At 31.5% G+C, this 21,085-nt stretch overlaps 1 protein-coding gene across 1 annotated transcript; it reads right to left on the bottom strand.

Annotated features, from left to right (window-relative positions):
- Nucleotides 1-6,665: 6,665 nt before the first annotated feature.
- Nucleotides 6,666-12,454, bottom strand: LOC125069247 (WW domain-binding protein 11). Its single transcript, XM_047678672.1, has 11 exons — nt 12,277-12,454; nt 12,073-12,198; nt 11,895-11,992; nt 11,457-11,603; nt 10,892-11,005; nt 10,127-10,285; nt 9,586-9,806; nt 7,753-7,904; nt 7,533-7,667; nt 7,208-7,402; nt 6,666-6,929 (listed from the first exon to the last, which is right to left on the bottom strand). The coding sequence occupies exons 1-11, from the start codon at nt 12,338-12,340 to the stop codon at nt 6,721-6,723; spliced, it is 1,620 nt and encodes a 539-aa protein (XP_047534628.1). The 5' UTR covers nt 12,341-12,454; the 3' UTR covers nt 6,666-6,720.
- Between the last annotated feature and the right edge of the window lie 8,631 nt (nt 12,455-21,085).

Here is a 21,085-nt window from a genome sequence, read left to right as displayed (position 1 = left end):
AAAGTTTGAAACTTCCGTTGATATTGAAAACGAAGATTTACATTACGACGACAAAGACAAAGAAAAAACTTGATTATTGATTGATTGAAGATATTGATGTCAAGTTATCGTACTTAAAAAAATGTTTAAATACAAATCTAGCAACGCGTCCACGGAGACAAAAACAAGATTAGATTGACCTAAGTTTGTCTCTAACCTCGGCCTTGTAAGCGACTGTAAGTTGCGGTGTAACTGATTATAAGCAGGACGAACAGTCTCACTTTCACATTTGCAATAGTAAAAGTTTAGAAATCTAAAACTAGGTCCAACCTCCAGTCGCTTAGAAAAGCCGGTTAAACATTGTCAAGCAAAGGCGTCGTTTAGGAGAGACTTTATTTACATAAGAATTATTAACATACAGTTAGTATATAAATAAGAATTAAAAATAGTAACTGTACAAATCACGACCATGTGGAATGGCAGATAGAATGCTAGCAATATTTCGCCGTTGAATCACAATTCCGACCCTCTAGTCAAACAAATAACCAGGTCTCCTGTCTGGCATTAAGGCGAGATGTTATTTAAATAAAGGTTTTTGCACTACTACTCCAAGGTTCAAGTTATGCAAATATGTTAAGTATGTTTTAATTATATTGGTAGTCTTAATATAATACAACTTGTCATCTTAAAAAAACTAAAAATTTACTACAAAAGATTTAATGGGTTTCATATATTTAATATATAATATTTATTCCTCTTACTTTATTATCCCCTACAGATTCCTAAGGAATAAAGTTGCGGTTCAATATCTATACGATAACATTATATATTTTCACAGTAATATTAATCACTCTGATAGACTCAGTGATAACCATATGAACACGAGAAGTAAGGATAAGCTTATAGCGTCAAGCTTCCGGCTAAAAAATCAATAAGCCGTGCTGGGGACAAGGTATTCGTTTCTATAATAACTTTCCTGAGATACACAATTGTATTTAACTAAAATAACTTTTGTGTTTCAAGTGTTGGAAAAGAGTAACTACTGAGTATATTTGCCGGTTCTTCTCGGTAGAATCTACATTCTGAACCAATAGTAAGTTTTACGTTTAATACAGTTGTAGTGTAGTTTTTAATTGAGCTCTTTAAAAATCTGTAAGCACCGCTTATATGAAACGTTGTACTCCTTAAAGTAGGTTTTACCCATGTTTTTTATTCACATTTAATACACTCTGAGCAAGAGCACAAGCTGTAATTGTGCGCATAAAAATCGTTGCGTGTGTACATTATAGAAGTTTGTAAAACGAACACAAGCAAAAACATCATCTTAGTAAACCTTAACATAATAAATCATCGTAAAAAAAATAAACATGTTAAAAAACTTAATAGCTATTATTACACATACGATTCCTGGTTTTTATTAACACGTTAAACTGGTTACCTGTATCTGGACCTAATAAAAGGAAAACATTCACATACTTTTTATTTCTGTTATTAAACTTAACTTGAATTATTATTGACAAAGAAATTAAACAAAAGTCAAGCATGAAGTGAGTTTCCTTCAATATACGACAACTTCATAATGATACCTTTACTTTGCAGTAACCCCAAGATTTGTCGTGCATTGACGGCGTAATGAACGATTAAAATGTCTTGTCTTGAACAGGGAACACCATTTGCTAGTCCACCTGCATATAATAAAAAATAAAAACACATTATTTCTCTTTAAATACTTATATATAAATATCCTGTCTGAAAAGCTATAAATGTCTACTAACACAGCTTCATATAATCTTGAATTCAAAAATATGACTTCTATTAATTAAAGTCTAGTTTTCGGTCAACAAAACAAAAAAAAAAATACAGATACTCATTTGCGATCTGTAGATATCAGACTAATAGGTAGACACAAATTAACAGCAATCCATCACGAGCGGAGAGAGTTCAGAAGCAAGATCTGCCACCTTCCATACTTCCGGATGAAACAATAACCTTTGTAAAACAGAAATGATTCCCAAGATCAACTAGGTACTAGATAGAGTTAATAAATATATACATATTTACAGAGGCATACGCCTCGTTTGTCTATTGAGTTATTGATATACCTATTATTATGTAACTATATATTTGTACAATTTAGTTAGTTGACTAGAAAAAAATCTTACATAAAACAAAAAATCTGTATTAGAATCGCTCATTATAAAAAAATAAATTTACCCTTTAATCCATTATTAAACACATGTAAATTACTCATTATAATTTTTTATGTTTATAATTTTTTACAAGCTTATAGCGATTTAATTTAATAACAGCCTACTTATTTTTTATTAATCTTGTCCTTGATTTAAATTTTAATTTAAATCGAATTACTTCTTAATGTGAATAAATATTATACTTAATTAATGAATATTTTATTTGCTTAATAATTATTAATATGACATTAAGTCCTTAAATATATACAAAAATGAATTAATAAATTACTTAACTATTATTATTTTACAAGCTGAGATTAGGACCATAGTGGTAATTTTTTATTCTAATACATATATCTACGTATAGATGTAGTGAATAATCCTTTCCTATCGGCAAAACTCGGAACAACGATAACACCCGAATGGTGCCGATGTGTCTATGAATTACTGTATTATTAAATTACGTTTAGGTATCAAATAAATCGCATACTTTATTTATCAATGTCAAATGTCAAACTGCCCGTTTGACGTATATTACAATGAGATGTTAAAACCACCACGATTCTATAATATAAAGAATTCGTTAGGTAAACAAAAATATAACTAGTTACCGAGGACGTTTTATTTCAATAAAACGCACTGATAAAAACCAAATTCCGGTTGAGATGATCTAATGATTCTATAAGGATTGGAACCCCAAAAGTCTAACTATAAGTCAAAACTACAGTAGGATTTTGCAGATCTTTTTATAACAATAAATTTTTGTAATTAATTAAAAATACTATGACATAACAAAAAAGACACCTCAACATAAAACAAAAAATACCAGCAGAGAAATTAATATAAATAAATATGATTTGTTAATGTGGATCGAATAAAATCAATGTTTATTATTTACAAAAATGACAGACAAGAGTAAAATGTAAAAAGTATATCAAAATATAGGTGGCCTGCATTTGTACACGAGTCCATGAAGTTCAAAATCTAACATAAATATCAACAAAATATTTCTGTGGTATTAACTACTCTATATAGATACTTCCTCTTGCAATGCGACCGTTCCCTACGTTGTCTCGATGGGTACTGAGTGCGAGTGAAGTAGTAAGACAAAAACGAACATTTCCGAGAAAATACGAAAGGAAAGGATTATTCACTACATCTATACTTAATATTTTATGTCATTACCTTATTGGTTATTTATTTACCTACCGCATTTATTTTTCATAAAATATAAATATATATTATTGTTATTATTTTTATATTATAATTTATTATTATTGTTGTAATAATAAGAAGTCATTATTTATTTTTTTAATTTTATTTATTTCTTACTATACTATCATACTAATCTTAGGTATTATATTTGCAATTTGGATTGATGGATGTACGTTACTCAATTACGTCAGAGAACAGATCCTAAAGAAAATTGGCACAGAGATAGTTTTTATCCGAAATACTTAAAACACCGCAAAAAGCTCATGAATTCATTAGTATTTATCTAAATTTGAGCCCACAATCTCGCTTCTGCATTTATTAATCTTTAAGGAAATGGACTATATTTTCTCAGAAAACAATATACATATATGTACATATATACAAAGACTCGTGAGTTAAACTCAAGGAAATAGGTACTTATTTAGTTTGACCTTAAGTTAAAAAATAAAGGAATACCTTCGTACTTAAATATCACCGAAATTTCAGAAAACTCCGAGAATTTTGTAAAACAACAAAATAATTTAACTTTAATTTGACATAGCTATTTAAGAAACTTTGTGATAATGAAAACGGCATTTCATACGAAATATTTCATCCATCTTTGATACTAATAAAGGTTAAGTTCGTAAAGGTTGACAGTTTACCATTTATACTTAAATATAAACAGCTCAATATTGCGATCGTTTTTGTTCAATGGCAGTTTTATCGCATCGAGTTAAAATGTTGTCTTGGCTCAGCAATTTTCCTGTCCTGGAAATACCATTTTTACATTGAATCACGCGATATCGAAGTTTTTTTTTTGTTATAGAACAACAAGCCACCATCCTTGGCAGATAAGATGTTATGTCTCTTGTGTCTGTACACTGGCACACTCACTCTTCAAACTGAAACACAACAATACCAAATATTGCATATACAGTAGAATATATAAAGATGAGAGAATGGCCAATGTAATGTCCAAGTAAAGTAAAATTTATTCTATACTTATCTTTGGTAACTCTATTAGAAATTTTATCCTAGTAAATGTTGTCTATGAATACAAAAATGGTGGGCTTGATCTATTAATCCAACATCATAGCGCCTTCGTATTTTAATACAATCTTTATTTGTATCGAATTATGACGTTTAAATAAGAACTTAGCGAAGGTACCTTAATAAATTTTAGAGCGGACGCAACCGAATGAGATTTCGACATTGGTCGACTGTCCTTCAAATTCTGAGTCCCGTGATACTTTAATCAGAATTTTTCCTCAAAGGGAGAGGAGGCCTTTAGCCCAGCAGTGGGAAATTAACAGGCTACTAATGCTAAAAAAAAAAAAAGAGTTATGACTATTATGATAGTAAAATATTGTTGAAATATCAGTGCACTCTTGTAATAACGATCGTTTGCGGTAAAATATTAATTAGCGCTAAATTTTATGCTAGAAATTGGCTCTACAGCCTATTCCAGTTAGAAAAAGTGTAAGAAAATTTTCAACTATGACGTATGTAAATAATAACAGTATTGATTATTCAAGATCTAGTGATATCGATAATGTTACGTATATTCAACGTCATAGTACATTTTAAGAATTGGTACCTAATAAATATTTGTTTATACTGACTTGTATTACAATATGGCATTTTTAAAGAGTTATTTAATTTAAGAAGTATATTCATTAATGCTGTAAAGTTATTATATTTATTTTACAATACAATTTATTTACGTTTTGAACAATGATATATCCTATTTAAGTTGCTTGGAATATCAGCGATTTTGTTATCGGAACTTTTAGACTAAATAAAATTGAATTTAAATAGTATCAATGGAATAATGTTGCATTATAAATAAAGATTTATTAATCAACGTTCATGACTTGTCTATCACAGATTATTTTACCAATGTCAAAGAACAAAAAGGTCAGTTTTATCGAGACAATAAAGTTATCTGAATCATTGGTAAATCTATTAATTAACATTGACATATATTAATCGGCCGTATAAGACATTATAATGTTACAGCATTATTGAATACAATTCTACCATTAATAAATAATTCAATCTTATATTGTCTAATAAGTATCATTCCATTTTCCAAGGATCCTATAAATACCTTCGAAACCATATTAAATTCAATCTTAAGCTACAAAGTAACAGTATATTAATGAATGTCTGTTCGACAAAGGCTTCCTATCCTTTGGTGGGCAGGGTTTGTAGCTTATCTCACCAATGTTGTTGTTGCTCCAATGCTGTTTTTTGGATACCAATATGGCAGTGTTTTTTCCGATATATGCAATTTTTATCACGTTTTTTTTCACCGCTGTACACAAATTGAATTATAAACACAAATTAAGCACATGAAAATTCAACAGTGCTCACCTAATGGATTTAGTTTTAACCCCTATCTTAGGTTCACGTATTTGAACCACTATGCCATCTCGAGTCAAACTAGTAAGAAGTTTGTGAATGTGTATGCAACACACACAAATAAAGAAGTCGATGAGTAAATAGTCCTAATACTAACAGCTTTTGGCTAGACTCAGACACTGCATAAGTGCAAGCCATTTTATAAGACCGTCAATGCGCTTCAAGGTGGTATGTCAAATATGTCTGTTATTAATCGTTCGAACATAACATAATAGCAAAGCATAATATTTTTCAGAAGAATAAGTGGTGTTGACCGTATCGTCCATTACTGATCAAATCCTAATCTTTTTATCAGACTTAAAAACAGGAAGAGGTTATGAATACAATTGTATTTTTAATTTTTATATTCTTTACCCCAAAACTGTGTTATTTATGAACCGATTTGTTTTTTTTTGTATGTAACACCATTTAAGTTGAAAGAAAGAATTTGAATTCGTTTTATTTGTTAATGTATATTAGCATATAAAATGTAACAGCGTCTGTACATAAAATATTTTTTTTATATCTTATTCTAATATTTATTAATGTAGATTGTAAACAGAATCGGTTTATCTTTTCAGATTTAGGTGGTGTATGGAAATAATTAATATAGAACACTAGCTACCCCCGCAGCTTTACCCGTGTGTGAGGACATCTCCTCAGTTGTAAGATATGGCCTATGTGTTAAATCAGTGTATTAATTTAGTGCAAATGATCGATCCGTTTTTGCGCGATTGTTGACAAACTTTCTCGTTTATAATATTAATATTATATAATGCTTTTTGCATAAGATTTTAACAAGGCAAGGTTTACGGATTTTCTATTACTCCATGTTTAATAAAAATATGTGAACGAAACTGTTGGGCGCAAATAGTATTGCAATAAAACAAAAGTGACGTAAGTATAACTATTTTATTGTTATTTTCAGTATAAAGTGACCTATTATTAAATTCTATAACAATCCCTCCATTTCTTTCATGAATTGCATGTAAGCGTCGTCTTTGCTCGGCTGCTTGGGCTGTTCCGAGGGTCTCGGCAGGGTCGACTTGAGGTCCGGTTTCATCCTCTTGTCCTCTCGCTTCACGCGCAACGCGGACGGCACGAAGCGAGTCACGTCCGCCGATAGATTCCTTATCTGAGGTTTCGCGCTTATTGTTGCTCCTATAAATATATAATAACAAGACAATTACAAAGCAACAAAACCAAAACCCCTTACTCACTTTTGCTTATGTATTTTTATATATACATATACTTTTACCATATGAATTATTTAAAAAAAAATATTTAACTAACAAAAATTTAGTTTTGAGTTACTTTGAAGTCCAATAAAACGTAAAGGTTGTTAAGAGTGAGAGACGGGTAAGAACTTACGACTTTCCATAAGAGCCACGTATACCGTTGAGCTATTGATGCTAAAGACATAAATACAACATTATTACCTTGAGATGAATCTTTCTTTGATATGAGTTGCGGGGCCGCAGTCAGCACCGAGACGTGAGGCGGGGGCGGCGGCACCAGAGGACGGAGCAGGCGAGGCGGGGCACCTGGCGGAGGGCCCGGCGGGCGTAGGCCCCCACGAGACGGGAGCCCGGGCGGAGGTCCCGGTGGGGCCCCAGTTGGCATACCGGGCACTCCTAGAAAATATTATAAGAAAATAAATAAAGTTGAACTTGTGAGTGAGATGTAAAATAAAAGTGCTGGGCAGGCAAATTATTATGAATATATTTTTATATAAATGGCTAAATAATGCAAGAGACTCAATACCTGTTAGTCCATGTGTTCCCACAGGATGCGGACCTGGTGGGAGTCCAGGGGGCGCTCCGGGAGGAACTCCGGGAGGTACGCCAGGCGGAGCCCCAGGCGGAGCACCGGGCGGTCGTAACATGGGCGGCCGCATTCCTTATAGATAAAATATAATTTAATTTACATAAAACCATACAATAGTTATCGCATAACTAATTTAAAGCTCCATTCGTGTTCGTACCGGGTGGTAACAATGGCGGTGGCATCTGCCTGATCTCAGCTCCTGGTGGCTCGAGTGTGAAGTCGTGGTGGTTATGATGGTGACCAGCGTGACCTTCATTATCGCTGTCAGAGTCGCTGTCCCTTCCAGTTGAACGTTTAAGAGCAGTTAGCCTAAGAAAATAAACCAGTAATCGTTTATTTCACGCTATTTTAAAATAAACAAATAAATTACACTTTAAAGGTAAATTTGGATTTTATTCTAAAGTTAGTAGTACTAGTAAATTTTAATGTTGTCTTAGATTTTCGCGATTATTACACATTGAAATAAAACTGGTCACGGGCAGACTCAAGTCACGAACACTGCAAAGTGCTCGAAACGTCGGGATGTTAAAATAATTAATATACGCGATTAAATCCGTTAGAAACTAGTTTTATTTCAATAGTAAATTTTAATTGACCTAAGTGAATAATTAAACAGCTATTAAACAACAAACTATAGTTCTCTCTCTTTCACTTTGTTTCCGGATTTTGAGTCGTAATGCGACCTAAATTTTTATTCGAAGTTTTAATAACATTTATTTTGTTTTAAACTCTGAATACAGTTGTTTGGAAAAATGATGTTTCCTATTGAATGAATATGAAGAAATTGGATTAAATACTTGATGTAACTATTATAATTGGATAGTTGTCGCCTCGTGGTAAGTTTTTAATCTTACTTCGAAATTTGCCCCCTATAACATAAAAAAAAAGAAATTTAAAATAATTTCAACAGTTTTTTCAACAACGGTTGTGTTTCTTTACAGGGAATTCTTATATTTCCCAGGATGCATTTCGTTATTTTTGAAAAATAACCAGGATTATCCGGGATTATTGTATGATATATTAAAAGTACAAGTAAAAATCGTTGACTTATATATTGTATACTACTAGAGGTACTGTCCGGTACTGTTATTTTGCGTTTGTTGCTGGCAATACTTTACACTGACCCCAATTAAAGAACTTCGCAGCTGAAGAAAACGAATAGAAAAGCACAATACCCGTTTATGACCCGAATTATTTTTCATTAATAGAAATTTCTCTCGGAGCGGGTATTCAAATAACTTTATTCGATAAGGATTACACTTTCTTATTGACTGACTAAATTCTACCAAGAGTTCAGAAATAAACACCTCAGACTGATAAGAAAAGCAAAAAAAACTCAGCATAGTCATTTATTTATAGAGGATAGTTATTTTTTTGTCTGAAATCGTGTTTACAATCATATTTTCTTTTTTTTTTAACGGCCTGCAGGAGATCTTTACACAATTAAACCCGTGACGGTAATACCATGGTATTTATAAATATATTGTTATAATTTTTTGGTTATTGTATGAATATTTTTGAAACTTTAATAGTTTACATTAAGTAAATTTAAGTTACTATTAATTTAAATGAATTTGGTCATCTTGGTGCCGAAGCATGTTATGTAATAATTAAGTACTCTAGTAAATTCTATTGAATAAATTATAGACATAGATATGCTCATTTTGTATATCTATTTGAATTGTTGAAAGTATATTCTATCTGATATTCTTTTTCAGTTTTCTGTAAACTTTGGTATATCAATTACTTGATTTCAATAGATTATTAGAGAATTAATTTTGGGTTATGAAAACTTAAAATTGCTTAAGAAACACATCAAGATACAGGATAGACAATGTTTTTGAATGTTGCTTTGCATAAATTGCTCTGATTGAAAACAATGTAATTGTAAAATAAATAAATGTGCTATATAAGTTTGAAGTCATGGGTTATGTTTTCCTATGTATTCAACAACAAGTAATACATCAAATATATTATAATTCGTACAAACCGTGCATTCAAATCAGCAGCTCTGTCTCGTTCCCTCTTTCTATGAACTTCCTCCATTTCCTTCATAAAGTCATCTATATTCTGCCCGGAGAGAGCCAACATTCGCTGTTGTAATGACGTTGGCTTCGGCGCTTGTGTTGATTGGGCCAATGGTGGCGAAGGTGCACGATCATCGTCCATAGCTTCACCATCAAGATCTTCCAACATTTGTGCCTGTGGTAACTGTAAATGTATTAATTTGATTATGAATATAGAATAATAACACAAACATGATTGTAAAGCTTTGTACAAGTAAATACAAGCAGAAAAACTTAGTATTATTGTTTTCCATGTTGATGAGTGAGGCAGTGTAAATACAGACAAAAGAGACATACATCTTAGTTCTCAATATATGTGGCACATAGAAAATTTAAGGTATGTTTACCATTTTATACAGCACCAGTCTATAATTATAATGCAAAACAAAGTAGTAAGTTAATAAAATTAAACAATTTTCATTAAATTAAGGCTTTAGTACTAAATGACTTAACAAGTACACATACACAGTCACCGGGAGGTCCTTCATCAGGGAGATCAGAGAAGCGAAGACTTTTCTTATCCTTGTGTGTTTTGTCCATTTTTGCAGCTTCTAAAAGCAATGCTTCAAAGTCTGGTGGTGGACCACATGGCACACCTGGTGGTTCTATCCCTAAAGGTCTTTCCTTGAACATAGAAAAATATATTAAATAATTGATAATGTTTAATAAAAATCTTAAGGAAGATTATTGCCTTTGTTTACTTTATTTAGTAAACTTATGTAAATCAAAACCATTTTATTTAGTTAAGTTTCCTCTTTATAAGATTGTTTGTGTGTAATAAAGAAATTTGTTCTTGTTAAATAGTAGCAGATATTGGATTGGATTTTATGAATACAAGAAAATATGTTAATTTAAATTATTTACATCCATCAAATACAAATCAATTGTCTAGTTCAGAAGTTGACAACATTTTTATATGAAACCTAGATTAGTAATTAATATAGTAAGTAAATAAAATATAAGGTTTTGAGAGAGGAGTATTGCAATACTCTAATAACGTACCAGACTTAGAAACAATTCTTTTCCTTAGAATGAACTATTTATGAATTGATTTGGAAAGTTTTTTTTTTGTTTAGGATATTGTACTACTTGTTTGGTCTCATTTAAATTTGAGGAGAAATTTGAAATTGGTTACTTTCTTGTTATTTATGACTAAAGTACCTTAATTGCAATAATCTACCAACAATATTGACTTTTGGCAATAATTACAATGAAAAATAGTCATCTTACTCTATAAACTGAGTCTTTCTTCAGGATGGGTCTGACTGGTAAATTGGGATGAACTGAATCCATTGGCAGAGGTATTTGCGATGGGACATTGCCATAAATGAGGTTATCAGGAACCTGAAATATAAATTAATAAAATCCCTGTTAAAATGTATTTGATCATTGACATGTTTAGCTATACAAGCTGGGGCTACCTATCTTGTATACAATTCGGATTAAAATAAATTATCAGGTTATTTCTACCAAAAAAATTCTCAACAGCAGCCTGGAAGTAGAAGTCGGCAGTGTTTACACTCCTGTGCCTCCGAACTCATCCACTTGAACTCTTTCCAGTAATGCCATTTGCCATTCCATTGGATTATGAGAGTGTAGGACTAAATATTGATAAATACCGCTGTTAAAGATATATAAGTTTTATTACTTTATATAACTGTTAAAACAAATCAATTCACATACAACAATATACACATAATAAGATTTATTTTTCATCATTTTAAATTATTAAAGATTAAATAAACTTCTTTTTAGTTCTGTTTCTTATGTTTGTTCATAATATCAAAAGACATACTTGTAAGGTGGGCAGAGGAATATCATCAATTTGCACAGATTGAGCATGCTTCACCGATTCATAATAAGATATTAAATGAGCTCTTCTTTTATCATATTCCATCTCCTGACGCTTAAGTTCTACCCACTTTTCTGGATCATCTTTATCCTGAAATGAGAAATTTACAAATTGCATTATATTGTATCCATAACCTTATAAAATATATATGAATAAAATTACAAATAGAAAAATTATCGAGCCATGACATGCCGCAACCAATAATAACTTTGACCAAACAAAATATTGGATCATATTAGTAATGTTATACTCAAAATATTCAACAATAAATACTAACAAAATATTTGGATTCAATGCTATCCACCCAGATCTATAAGTTAATAACAATAAAACCAAAATATATATGTCATTTATATTGCCAAAAAAAATTTAATTACTTACATACATCTTCAAGACCCTGTCAAAAGTCTCTCGTAACTTTTTTCTCTTTTCCTTTAATACTTTTTCATTGAGAGGTGATGGTTGCAATACATTATACTCTGCAAAATAAATCATCAGTGAGAGACTCATTCTAAAGATGTCAATTGATAAGGAAAATATAACAAATGTTTAAACATACCCATTTCATCGATTTTCTGTAGTTCTTCTAAGATCTGTGTGGGGTCTTTCATTTTAAGAACCGCCGCTCTTACCATCTGTCTTTGCCTTTTATTTTTCTTTAACTCTTTCTTTCGAGCCTCCTTTCCTATTAAAATTAAACGAAAGATATAAAATAAATAAAGTAACTTTGGTTAAATAAGTCCAAAGTATTACATATACTTACTTGCTTGATCCGTGGGGTTCATGTATTTACCACTCTTGGTGGTATTAATGGATCGCCGACCCATGATTAAATTAAGATTTATTTACTTACTAACTATGAACACATACAACTATTTTATTGAATATTTTTATTAAGAACCTATAATAAACAAAAACCAGCGCCGCTATAAATCCGACATTTAATCAAATGTCATGTCATTTGACATTTCAAAAGCTAATCGACATTAGACATTTGAAGAGTTTAGTGACAGATTAAAAATAAACGAGCAAAAGAAAATTTTAAAAGTTTAATAACATAATGCTCAACAATCCATCATATTCATTTAATGGATACTTTCAATGTATATGTAATAAATCCTATTGATTTAAATAATTGAGTATAATATAAGTAATAATAACCCTTAATTTTAAATTAAACGATTTCACGCAATTATTACTAAATCCAAAGAATTGTTTTTATTGAAATTTATAGAAAAAAAATATTAATAATAATTGAAAAATTATGGTATTATATAGGGTAGACCCTAAATACATTGTTATTATTCATTTCCAAAGCTACTATACTTAAAGTTGTTTAAACATACTGTAGAAAAAAATTTAATGCTGATATACAAATTTTCTCAACTGCGTCGCGATAAATAAATAGTAGTTTTTCATGATAATCTTGTAACCGATGTGAGATGTTTTTCCTATTTTCGACCTAGTCTTTTGCATATATATATTGAATCCTTATAAGTGGTTTTGTTGCCCATCACATTCGTATAATATATGCCATTTGATGATGGGCAAGTTTTATTAGTATATATTAAATATAGAATTTAGTCAAAGCTTATTCTAGCTTGCGTGGCTATCCTTTAAACAATGCCTACTCCAGTCCCACAAGATCGTGATGCGATACTACAGAAATAAATTAACTGTAGAACGGCTTGGAGGGCGTACAACAGTATACAATTTAATTTTATATAGCATGTATACAATAAATATTTGATGTAATTTAAATGAATAGTTAATTTTTTTTTAAATATAATTGGCTTAGAATTTGTAATAGCAAGTAGAATACTTTTCCTTTTTTCTTGTAGACGAAGAATTGGAATTTATCCTACTACATTAATGTGGCATAATACTATCAGACATGTGGAAGATTCTTCATTATATTTTCAAGCAATGCAGATCAGAGATCATTCATTAACGAGGTTTTCACTCCCTTTCCATTAACATTTATTGTAAAAAACGTATTTAACTAATTAAGCTGCAGCCTCCTTACAGAAAAAATAAGCTTTTTTTATTTTTTTAAATAATTATAGTTATAAGGCAGTATGCAGGCATAATGCAAAACACATGAAGTAGGTAGGTACTCGATTCATTTATTTCGATTACGTGTTTGTAGTATATTGTTATTTGTCTGTTAAGAGTCAGTACCAAAGAGTAAAATAGTAAAAATAAAAAAAAATCTATATTTTTATTAGTATCTTTTACTGTCTCCTAGACTAATACTGAACTGTTTTCCTAAACTTTAAGCAATATTGTAAATTATTTATTTATTTATTTAATTGAAGTACATACAGCCGTTGATAAACAAAAATAACAAATATTTAATAACTATTAGGCCAATAACAGTTCTCACATATAACATTAAAGAGATTGAGAATAGGAAAATAATAGAAAAAAAACAAAAATGATAACAACAATACATAAAAAAACCCCACAAGTTAAAAAGTTAAAAATTACTATGTCTTTGCAAATATTTCTGTTATGTATCGCTTAACATTATTATGCTTTCTGCAGAAAACATCAAAATCTTTACAAACTTCGACAAGCTCATTAAGACTAGCAGACGCTCTTATCAGAAAATAATTCTGCCTATAATTTGTCTTTACCGTTAGGACATGCAGTAGGGGCTTACGACGTCGGTTTATGGTTTTAGGTGTTATAAAATTAAGCTTGCCCAAAAGATCTGTGCAGTCAATGCGGCTATTTAATATATTTACAAGGAAGGTAATATCAGCGGTCCTTCTGACGGACATTTAATCGTCTCCAGTCTATTTACATAATCTTGGTAACGTGGGTTCCATACCTGTGACGCATACTCTAGGTGGGTACGAACGTATGAGCAATATAGGATTTTTATTGATTTCATATGATGGAAAGGTTTGGACATGCGAATAATGAATCCCAAAGCCTTATAAGCTTTAGTGACTATGGAATCAATATACTCACTGAATAAAAGTTTAAAGTCATGAATAACTCCCAAATCTCGCATAGAATTCGTTCTTTGTAAGTTAGTTGACAACAAAGAATAAGATGATATATACTTATTAGTTTTTCGTGTATAAGAGGTAAAAAAAACATTTTGACACATTCAAATTTAACTTATTCAAAGTGCAATAATCCTCTAGCCTTGACAAATCCGATTGAAGCTGATATATTGATTGATGTGAATAGAAGATGGTGTGAATTTATGAAGCAAGACTCAATGTCGTTGATAAAAATAATAAATAATAAAGAACCCAATATTGATCCTTGGGGAACTCCAGAAGGAATAAGAAGATTCATAACCATTCAACACAACAGTTTGTGTTCTTTTGTCCACATAAGAGCTAAACTATCTAAAGATATACTAAGATATACCACGTATACCAACATCAAATAATTTCTGCAGTAGTAACAAGTGATATTATCAAGGTAATAAGGCAGAAAGTGTGAAACTTAATAAAGTTTTAATGTTTCAATATATAATTTTGAAGAGGTGAGTGGACTAAAGTAAAAAGTATAAATCAAATATGTAGATACACCAAAGGCATATATTATTTTAAGAGGTTGCCGAAAGAATCTAAGGAAATTTAATGAAATCGTAGATCATTTAAAAGTTAATCTGCACTCATACTTAAATAAATGCATAGATAATATAATATTACAAATATGGAACAAGTTTTTTTTTTAATTGTCAGTTTCAGGACGGACATTAGCCAGGGCCGGACCGTTAGCTTAGGGGGTCCTGGGCTAACACTACTTAGGGGTCCATCTAAGACACATTTGAACGTAGACTTGAATTAAATTAATTGAATGGATTTGATTAATTATTACAGGACTCGCAGGGCTGCAAGCCATACGATGTGTTTAATTTAATAAAATTATGGATTCTTTCGCATTATCGTCTATTTTTTACTTTGACTTGACTTAGCTGGGGCCCCATTGAATCCATGGGGCCCTGGGCTGAAGCCCAAAAAGCCATATAGTAGATCCGGCCTTGACATAAGCTATATAGTAGGTTTATATGTTGTAGATTTATATTTACCTGTCCCATCTACTTACCTCATTGATATCACTGGCCCCGTTCGTTAAAAAATAGCAACGAAAATCGTGTAATTTATTTTTTCACGCAATGGAAACCTTTAGAAACCCCTTTGGGTTATGTAATATACCAGGTTATGTGGGGTTCCTACGCCTAAAACCACTGCGATGGTCGTGTTTGGCAAGGATCGGAGATGTTGCGGGATGATATTATGCAACCAGGACTCTTCCGTGCTATGCTCCCCTTGTAGCTCAGCGGAGCTCTCCTTGGAGGACAAAGGTACTCTCTCTCCTCCCGTGAGGAAAGCAAAGCTTGCCATCCTGCTCTGATATCCTCAGCTCCTCAGTCGTCTATACATATATATATTTTTTATTCTGTATTTATAAAAAAAAAATGTCCATGAAATCTAAATAAGTAAACAAATACCATGTGACAGAAACGGTTCCCATAGTCGAACGTCCCAGGCTATTGTATAGAGCATTTTCCTAGTCTTGATCGTGGGAACGTAAAATTGTTGAATGTCTCATTCATCAATGACCTCTGAGTAATTTGTTGTATACTATGAACCTAGATATATGTTCCATTGTAATAATATTATACATACTTTTTATTATGTTACACAATAAGCATATACAATTTTGAATTAAAACTTTTTTACCGAATAACAGTAGAATTTCGAGGTCGAGCGAGTCTCTTTTTTTATATGTGTACTAAATGCTGTTAAAAAAGGTTCTATGTTTATTTTTATTGCTTAACAATATAACATGAAAAATTATGAGAACAAATGTAAAAGATTAAAATGACAACTTATATTGTATTATAAATCTTGGTTTTACAATAAATTAAAATCTAGGATTCTTTTAATATCTACCTACTTAGATGAACTTGCATATCAACTTCAAAAGAGGATCTCGACTTTGGTTTAAAATATCAATTAGCTTTAAAAGGTTAACAAAACTATTCGGATCAACATTGATCTAATTTTAGAAATTTATAAATAAATAATACGATTCGATTACAATATATTTATATAAAAATAGAAATATATTAGCCGTGTATTATATCTAGAATGTTTACAATATAACAATAATAACAATTATATATTTAAATAATATTCTATTTACCGCACTGAATAGTAATTTACCCATCACATAGGCTAGAATAAACGGATTCTTTTTTTATTAATTACTAGCTGAACCTGCGGCTTTACCCGAGCGATATTTATAAAACAAAAACTTCCAAAACCGTTTTACCAAACCAAACCCCGTTTTAGGGGTGGAGTTTCTTAAGATCCGTACTTAGCGGATGTCTACAACGTATAAGGAATTTACCTGCCAAATTTCAAGTTTGTAGGTGTTTAATTTTTAAGATTTCGTGATTAATCAGTGATCTATGTATAGATTATTATTTGAATTTATCAATCAAAACGTTTTATTGAAGTTACTTGTTAAATCAAAATCAAAATACACTTTATTAATATATATTAAATAAAAATACGAATTATTTAGAAACGAAACTTATTATGTATAGGTATATACATATATTTGTAGTAAAGTAATAGAGTTCACCTGAGTTTACACACATATATTGTCTATAAAGTGTCATACGCAGTTGGCTAGTCTGTTCAGAGCATGGCCACCGAGGATAAAGTCGGTTAGGACGACGTCATAATCATTATCTATCTTTCACCGATCAATATATATTATACTAAATGTATTTAACACTTGTTTTTGTTAAAAACAGCTTTATATTTACACTAATCATGTTACGAATTTAAAAATAACTGTTAATGTTCGCATTATGAAGACGAATTGTATTCGATTTTATTGATATAAATCCAATTGTTGTTCATAACGGGCGAATTTCTCGATCAAATAAATCTCACAATACAACTGACAATGTCAATTGGCATAATTGCGAGATCATTATGTATTCTCAGAACATAGCGGCACATTAAGATTGGCATCGGCGGAAGTCGACATGCCTTAAACAGAGCAAATGTGTACCAATACAATATGTCCTATATTTATGACATTTCATTTTCAGGGGAATCTGTTTCATTAATGTTGAATATATTTTTGACTGCTTGGAGTTAATTAAGAACTCATTTAATACCAAAGATGGAAGCATCACAATGACTTGATTTAATTTTTATGCACAGGTCCATTTTCTACGTTTTACAATCGTTATCATAATTTTAATGTTATATATTGACCTGTGTATTTAGTTATATACTATAGTAGGGTGTTAATTTGTAGATGAGTGCAGTGCAATTTAACTGCTTCGTTGGTCTAGTGACTTGCTCATAACGTAGGGGGGCATATGAGATCGTGGTCCGCGTCGGACGAGTCCTCTCCCTGCGACTAATCGGTAGAGAATCGGTGTGGAGGGCCGTAGATTCTTTCTGTAAGGCTATCATGGTCCAGGAGGAGACGGCGGAACAGGAAGAGAAAAGGGCCGATCCTGCTTGTTAGAGAAGTCGCTAGGTTAGCCGATAGGTTCTAATCTCAATACCAACCAAACGACGATATCTATATATATCTGACTATAAATGACAATGCAGATCAGACAGTACCGTTGATACCTCATACACCGACCGTGCTAATATTTCTCGGGAAAACGTCGAAGAAAACCGGAACAAACTTGTGTGTGAAATCGAGTCTTCGTTAAACGAAGTCTCGAACTGGGGCCGGCTAAACCTAGTCCATTTCAACCCCAAAAAGAAGCCAGTTTGCGCGTTAACCGCCAAAAAACACCATTCGTCGTATCTCCACGATTCGAGAACATTCCGCCACAGCTAGTATCGGAATACTTGGCGTTGATATTTCGAGCCTCGATCAGTTCCGCGGTCAATTGGAAGGCAAAGCCAAATTGGCATCAAAAAAAGCTTGGTGTGCTCAGCAAGGCAAGACAGTATTTCACGTCGGCCCATCGCCTAAGACTATACAAGGCGCAAATTCACATGGAGTACTGCTCTCACCTCTGGTCGGGTGCTACCCAGTACCACCTCCTTCCATTTAACCGTATCTAACGCCACTAGCCACTAGGACTGCAACTGAATCCTCTCTGATCGTGACTGATTACCGACTCAGCGAATCATGAAAGTGTGGGAATGTACACAAATATGTACTAAAATGTCCCCTCCATAGATAAAATGGTCGCCGTGGTGGACGAGAGAACATCATGACAGTTTATATGAGCTCGTACAATACACGAACGTATTATGGGTTTTCCTTTGTCTATTGATTAACGTCTACTGTAACAGAGAACCTTAGTTGTGTGTTTGCATATATTCTCGTATAGGGAACTCAATGTTACAACTTTATTTAATGACAGAAATATCTTGAATCCCCCTGTTCAAGCTGAAGTTTATTGATAATATTTAAAAATATTTATTATTATGATATGAGATATGAATAAATGTCAATTACTTTACGATTTCACAAATATCACATATCAACGTAATTTGGTATTACTAGTATGGAAATATAATCTAATTCAATAGATATTACTTTAAAATATTTTATTATTAATGTTTGTCGGTCTTACAGTCTTTTATTTAAAGTACAAGTAGGTTAATTCAAAATTAAAATCAAAATATACATTATTCAAGTAGGCTTTAACAAGCACTTTTGAATCGTCATTTAACAAACTATATTAAGCGAAGCTACCACCCGTTCGGAATGTAGATTCTACCAAGAAGAACCGGCAAGAAACTCAGTAGTTACTCTTTTTCAACATTTAAAAATACAGTTATTTTAGTTAAATAGAATAATATATGTATGTAATATATCCTGCCTGGAAGTCAACTCCACGCTTTTTTATTTTGAAAAATTAAAAGTATAGACTATAATTTAGTCTAAAGATTTATCTTGTACTTTAATATAGACCTTAATGGATTATATTTAACACATATATGATTAATCAATAATAGATTACCTAAATGTAGCTATGTATTTATTATAGTCAGTTGTGAAATTGCCCTTGTCACAGAACTCTTTAGCAGATTTTTTTTTAGTATTTTGAATTAGTAATCAATTAAATTAAATTATTTTTATGCGACATTTAGTACAGAAACGATTTACAGTTTGTCGTTTTCAATGAATTAACAAGATTAAATTAAATGAAGATAAAAATCTAGAACATCCTTTGTCGTAGATTCGATCACACACCTGACACGACACAAATGCCAAAACAATTACCTATATAGATTTGTATTTATTTAATTCAAGTAAATGTGGTCAAGGTGTTAATTAATTAAGTAACTTATACTTATATTAATTTATAAATCGACAGCTGTGCTGCTTAATCGCATTAATTGTATAAACTGTGCTTACAAATATTTATAAACTTTAGGAATCGAACCCATATGCATTTGCCGAGTCTTGAGACTCCAGTTCATTGGCCACTGCGTCGTCAGTCATTAAAATATTTACAGTTTGCTACTTAAATAATTACCGACGTTGACCAAACAATGTCTCATAAATGTTAATTAAAAATAAATTTACAAATACATAACTATACAAAGGAATACTAACTAGACGTACTAAGAACTACGGAAGTATATAACAACATATATTTTGTAACGATGAGTATAGTTTTATATTTCGCCTACATACTAATAGTATTCGGTATTTATTGAATCAAAATAATATGTTACTGTAAAGCAATATTGTAGAGTTAAACAAGTAGCATTTTAAAGCCATATAATGTATAACGACAATGGTATCTGAGTATTAGCAAGCATAATAAATAGGATAGCCAGTACAGTATTAATTTTGCTTCGTCCCATTTGAATTGCTTCTTAACACGCTTTGAATATTCGTGTATGTCATGAAGTTCGCTGGTAGGAGCTGTAGCCTCAATACAAAATATATATTTTATACAGTATCGTTTTATTGTGTGCTTGAATAAGTATTTAGATTTAATAGTAAATGAGTGATTTATCTTATAACACTAAAAATAAACTATTAAAAACATTATTATTATTGTTTCTTAAACACTTAGCACCAAGGCGAAATATTTGTGTGCTTCTATCATTAACATAACATTTTAATGATACGAAATCGTTTAAATTTTATTAATAATAGTGACGATCTTATTTAGTTGCATTACAATTTAAAAAGATCGATATAGCAACATCCTTTCTCAATCATTATAACGTTTACCTTTGAGTATACTTGGTAGTAAATAGGTATGCAATTTGTATAATGATGTACATGCTTACATAGAATTTACGCGAGACGGCGACGGCGCTTGTATTACGTCGTATCACGTACTACGCCATACTCACACATTCAAAACTTTACGAGACATCCACTACATTGCCGCGCAGACACCTATATTCGTGTAATCCACTACTCACTGATTTCATTCATATACCGAAACTAGACTTCTCTTTCTATCTCATTCATACTAATGGTAAGTCAGTAGGAGCGAGTGAAACAGGGAAAGCTTTACGTACGAAATGGCGTTTGTTGAACCAAATCGCCGCGTCGGTCGGTCGAAGTCTCGCTCG

The sequence above is a fragment of the Vanessa atalanta genome, chromosome 15, assembly GCF_905147765.1.
Source record: "Vanessa atalanta chromosome 15, ilVanAtal1.2, whole genome shotgun sequence".
Lineage (NCBI taxonomy): Eukaryota > Metazoa > Arthropoda > Insecta > Lepidoptera > Nymphalidae > Vanessa > Vanessa atalanta.
The sequence above is the reverse complement of the archived record's forward strand: the minus strand, read 5'-3'. Positions and strand labels throughout refer to the sequence as shown.

Coding starts and splice junctions, on each gene's coding strand:
- LOC125069247 (XM_047678672.1), bottom strand. CDS start 12,340: ATGGGTCGGCGATCCATTAATACCACCAAGAGTGGTAAATACATGAAC. Junction 11,993..12,072: donor ACAGAAAATCGATGAAATGG/GTATGTTTAAAC, acceptor TTTATTTTGCAG/AGTATAATGTATTGCAACCA. Junction 7,403..7,532: donor GGGAACACATGGACTAACAG/GTATTGAGTCTC, acceptor AATATTTTCTAG/GAGTGCCCGGTATGCCAACT.